We start from the raw sequence: 5020 nt of genomic DNA, 5'->3' as shown, positions 1-5020 counted from the left end.
GGCTCAGAGCTTACCTGAGGTTGGATCACACATTAGCAGGACGAGGTGAATGAGAAAAGAGGGGAAAGAGTCAAGATGAGAAGGGGGGAGAGGAGAGAGAGAGAGGAGGCAGAAATGGGAGGAGAGACCACCGTGAGTGAGGCCTGGGAAGAAGTGGGGGGCCCCTAGAAGTTGCCCTCCCAGATGTTCCAGTGCCAGCCCCCAGCCAGGAGTCAGGGAAAGGCAGCAGAGGGGCGCCGTCGCGGGGAGCCGGAGGGACGGTGGGTCTCCAGGGAAGAGGCGAGAGGGGGAGAAGGGGAGGAGGGAGGCGAGGGGGGCGGAGATAAAGGAGCCGGGCAGCGGGCGAGAGCGAGGGAAGCGGAAATTTAAAAGTGAAGATGAAGATAACGCAGCCTGGAGACGAGCGGGCGGGAGGGGCGCCAGGGGGAAGGGAATGGGGGGAGGGACCCGTGGCCCAAGGGTCCAGGTGGGACTGGGCACCCTGCCCCATCCCCGCCTCGCTGTTTGCCGAGAGCCAGGGAGGCGGAAAAGAATCGGGCCCAAGCCCCGTTGGGGCGCGCGGCCAGGGCCCATCCCCCGCGCGTCTCCCGGGCTGCGGGGCGCGGGGGGCTGCCGGGTGCGCCTGGCTGCCGCCCGGCGTGTGACAGACTTTATTGCGATGGGGAGATAAGAGGGGCGGGGGCGGGGGCCGGGGGCCCCAGGCGGCGGTGCTGTAATTAAAACGGAAATTGCGGCCCCTGCCCGCGCGGGGCGGCTTGCGGCGGCGGCCGCGCCGGGGACCCGCGCTCCCGGACACCCCCGGCCGCCCCCCACCCCGCCACACCCCCAGCTGCCCCCTCCCTCGAAGCCCTGCCGGACCCGCCGCGGCTCCCTGACACCCGCGGGCGCCTCGGGCGGGGATCGCTGCCCCCGAAGCGCAAAGTCTGACGCGTCGTCCTCGCGCCCCCCCCCCGCCCCCCCCACCTCCCACCGCCCAGTCCCCAGCGGCGATGAGACAGAGAGGCGCCTCCCAGCCCCTGCTGATCAACATGTACCTGCCAGGTACCCGGGCAGGACGGGGCGGGAAGCAGCGCTCAGCCGACGGGAAGGGGAACTGGGGTCCCAGGAAAGGGGGGGGCGCAACCCAAGACTGGAATTGCTGGGAGCATTGAGCCATCCAAAGTGTGGGGGGCCCTTCCAGGCAGGTGGAGCCCTTCGGGGTTTTAGCGGGGGGCCTAGAGTACTCCAAGTGAGCCGGCCAAGAGTCGGGGAGGCAGAGGGTGAGGGCGCGCTGGCTTCGGGGGGCTGAAGAAGCGGCTGACTGCGCGCGGGGGTCTCGGGTTGTGATCAAATTCGGGGCGCACGCAGTGCTGGGAGGCTGTGACCAGCTGGGTGTCGCCCCTGCGCCCTCGTGGCTCCTCACCTCGGTGATCCCAGCGCTCGCACCAGCCCCTCCGTCCGTCTGGGCGCTGTCCTCGTCCGCCTCCCGTGGGCTCCGGTGATCCCCCGGCCTGGCGGGCGCAAAACCCGCTCGTCTTTATACGGCTCCCGCCGGCCCGCTCCAAAGCGGATTTCCTTTTTCCTGGACGCGTTTCCTGACTCGGGCGTTATGGAGGGGCTCTGCGTGCAGCGCGCCCGGCTGGGCTCCTGGAGGAGGAGCCCGAGGAGGCTCGGGGAACCAAGCGCCCGCACAGCCCTCTGTCTCGGCCCTGCACGCTCGAGGGCGCAAGCCCACAACCCCCTGCCCATTTCTGCCTGACGCCTCTCTCCCACTGCCCTAGACCCCGTCGGAGACGGTCTCTTCAAGGAAGGCAAGAGCCCCGGCTGGGGGCCGCTGAGTCCCGCCGTGCAGAAAGGTGAGCAGGGTACACGGGACAGACAGAGCTGGATGGGGGCCGAGGCACAGGGTGGCCAGGATGAATATCTAGTTATGGGGAGCAGAGTCAGGGGATGGTTTGGGGGAAGGCTTGGGTTGGGGGGGCATTATTAGCGCCTGCATTTTCCCAGGGGCTGGGCTGGGATTGCTGGCTAGGGCAGGAGGAAAGACAAGGACCCCCCACCAGGTGCTTCTCCGCCACCCACCCGCCCTTTTCCTGCTCTGGGGCAAAGGCTGCTGCTCTGGTGGCCTTTTCCTCCCGGCCAGGGAGCCCAGCTGCTCAGTACTGCCCAGCATGGGGACAAGAAATCACGCCCCATCCATCACTCAAGGCCACCATCACCTCCAGCACCAGGGCCAGCGCCTCCCTGGTCCCTTCTGCCCGATTCTCTCCGCAAGCCTTGGGGCGGATTCCTGGGCTCATGCCAACACTCACGGGTGGCTGAATCACTCTGGGCCTGGTCTGTGTGGCTGGGGCCCTAACTCAGTCCCCATTCAGTGGGTTCCCAGAACCTCATTGTGTTCTAGCGAGCTCGGTTGGCCAACGGGAACGATGCCTCAGCATGGGAGGTCGCCATGCTGTGGCCGAAAAAATGTGTGTGCCCACACAAACCTGATCTTGCGCCCACCCTCCAGAGCCAGTGTCAGGGGGCAGGTATGAAGGGAGTAGGCTGACAGGAGGGGGGGAAGATGTGCCGGGGTCTAAGCCAGTCTTGCACAAAAAGAGGAATGGGGCCTGGAGCAATAGTGCAGTGAATAGGGCATTTGCCCGGCACAAGGCTGATCCAGGTTGGATCCCTGGTATCCCGTAGGGTCCCCCGAGCACTGCCAGGAGTAATTCCTGAGTGCATAGCCTGGAGTAACCCCTGAGCACAACCGAGTGTGGCCCAAACACAAACAAAAAGACCAAAGAAAAGAAGGGATTCATGTGAAGCAATAATCAGCTTCAAAGAAAATCCACTCGGGGGTCAGAGCGATAGGACAGTGGGGATGGCACTCGGCTAGCAAGCAGCTGACCAGGGTTCAAGCCCGGCACTACATCTGGTCTCTGGAGCCACACCAGGAGTGCAAAGCCCTGAGTGTAAGATCAGAGAACAGCCAGATGTGGCCCAAAAGAAAAAAACAACAACAGGGGAGAGAGAGAGAGAGAATCCAACTGACTCTCAAAGAGGGACACATATGTTCAGACAGCAGGCAGCAGGCTCCAAAACAGGGGAGAGGCATATCCAGGGAAAACCTGGCTGCTTTCAGAACCCCCCCCCCCAAATCATCAGGATGGGTGGAAGAACCAACGGCGGGAGAGAATCATCCACAGAGCTTTTGGGATCCCATCCCCCGTGAGCTAAGCCCAGCTTCCGGCTAAGGAATCCCGTCTGCTCCGAAATAAGTGTGGAGCTCTCTCGCACGTGACCTTAGCGAATGGGCAGCAAGCAAGACAGGCCTCCATTCCTGTCCCCAGGAAGCCAGCCGCCACTCCTAAACCCTCCGGCGGGGAAGGCTCTTCTTTGGGGGGCTGGGCCTGGTGCGGGGGCAGGGGTCGCAGCCGCAGTCCGCTGAGAGTTCCGCAGCCCGTAGCAGCGGGTCCACTTCGCTGCGCCCTGGTGCAAGCTCTACCATGAATAAGGTGGGTACCAGGAGGGCTTGGGAGCCGGCTCTGCTGGCCTCGGAGGGTCCCGCTGCGCGCCTTGAGGGCAACCCCGCCTGCACGCACGTCTCGGGGCCAAAGTAGAAGGCTGTTCTGGCTAGTTCTCGCCAAGCCGAGCTCCCAAGGCGCTGCGCCCTCCGACGTGCGCGGGGCAAACCTCCTCCCAACCGAAAGTTTGCTGGACCCCGTCCCAGGGCTATGTCCAGCTCTCCAGCTAGACAGCCCCTTCGGGCCCTCCCGCCGCACCTCTTCGTCCCCCCACTGCCTCCATCCGAAGGTTCACCGTGCCCTCTCTCCCGCTTCCTTCCCTCCCTCTCGGCACAGGCAGCGGGCAGATCCAGTTGTGGCAGTTCCTCCTGGAGCTGCTGGCCGACCGCGCCAACGCAGGCTGCATCGCGTGGGAGGGCGGCCACGGCGAGTTCAAGCTTACGGACCCCGACGAGGTGGCGCGGCGCTGGGGCGAGCGCAAGAGCAAGCCCAACATGAACTACGACAAGCTCAGCCGCGCGCTGCGCTACTACTACGACAAGAACATCATGAGCAAGGTGCACGGCAAGCGCTACGCCTACCGCTTCGACTTCCAGGGCCTGGCGCAGGCCTGCCAGCCGCCCCCCGCGCACGCACACGCCGCGGCCGCCGCGGCCGCCGCCGCCGCCGCTGCCCAGGACGGCGCCCTGTACAAGCTGCCCGCCGGCCTCGCCCCGCTGCCCTTCCCCGGCCTCTCCAAACTCAACCTCATGGCCGCGTCGGCCGGCGTGGCGCCCGCCGGCTTCTCCTACTGGCCGGGCCCCGGCCCCGCGGCCACCGCCGCCGCGGCCACCGCCGCGCTCTATCCGGGGCCCGCCTTGCAGCCCCCGCCCGGGCCCTTCGGCGCCGTGGCCGCCGCCTCGCACTTGGGAGGCCATTACCACTAAGCCGCGGCGGCCGGGGGGCTCAGGGGCGCTCGCGCGCCTGGCTGCGCCCAGCCCCGACGACGGGAAAAGGACCCCGAGCCGCCGCCGCCGCCGCCGCACAGCTCGTCCCTGGCGGGAGACGGGGACACCGGGCCCCTGCCTCACCCTCACCCCCCACACCCGTGACTGGGGGACTCTTCTTTGACTCCCATCTTCTGCCAGACCCCTGAAGGGCACTGGGGGGCCCCTCCCCTATCTTTTTTCTCTACTTCCCCAGCACGGCAGCAGGCCTGGCTCCTGGAACCCTCCCCCTCCGCCTTTTAAACCCCCCTATCAAACGCCAACATTTTTCTTATCTCCCCCCTTTGCCTCCCCCATCGACTGATCCCAGTCCCATTTGGTGGGGGTCCTGGCACGTCCCCCCTTCTCTTCCAGGCTCCCCAATCACACAGTCTTGGTGACTTTCGGCCAATTTCCCACTCCCCCCATCTGCCCTCCCGTGCGGGGCGGGGCGGGGGCCCCAACATTTCCAATCCCTCTTAGCCCCCATTAAAGCTGCCGAGACCCCCCACGGCCGCCTCTGGCTGTTTTTTGTTTTTTCGGTGGGGAAAGGGGAGAGTGGTTGCC

At 65.9% G+C, this 5020-nt stretch overlaps 1 protein-coding gene across 1 annotated transcript; it reads left to right on the top strand.

Annotated features, from left to right (window-relative positions):
• Positions 1-974: 974 nt before the first annotated feature.
• FEV (FEV transcription factor, ETS family member) lies at positions 975-4416 on the top strand. Its single transcript, XM_004617138.2, has 3 exons — positions 975-1041; positions 1761-1835; positions 3825-4416. Exons 1-3 carry the CDS (start codon positions 990-992, stop codon positions 4412-4414), a joined length of 717 nt encoding a protein of 238 aa, XP_004617195.2. The 5' UTR covers positions 975-989; the 3' UTR covers positions 4415-4416.
• Positions 4417-5020: the final 604 nt, after the last annotated feature.

This window comes from Sorex araneus, chromosome X (assembly GCF_027595985.1).
Source record: "Sorex araneus isolate mSorAra2 chromosome X, mSorAra2.pri, whole genome shotgun sequence".
NCBI classification, from domain to species: Eukaryota; Metazoa; Chordata; class Mammalia; order Eulipotyphla; family Soricidae; genus Sorex; species Sorex araneus.
Note: the sequence above shows the minus strand (reverse complement) of the source record. Positions and strands in the feature narration are given on the sequence as shown.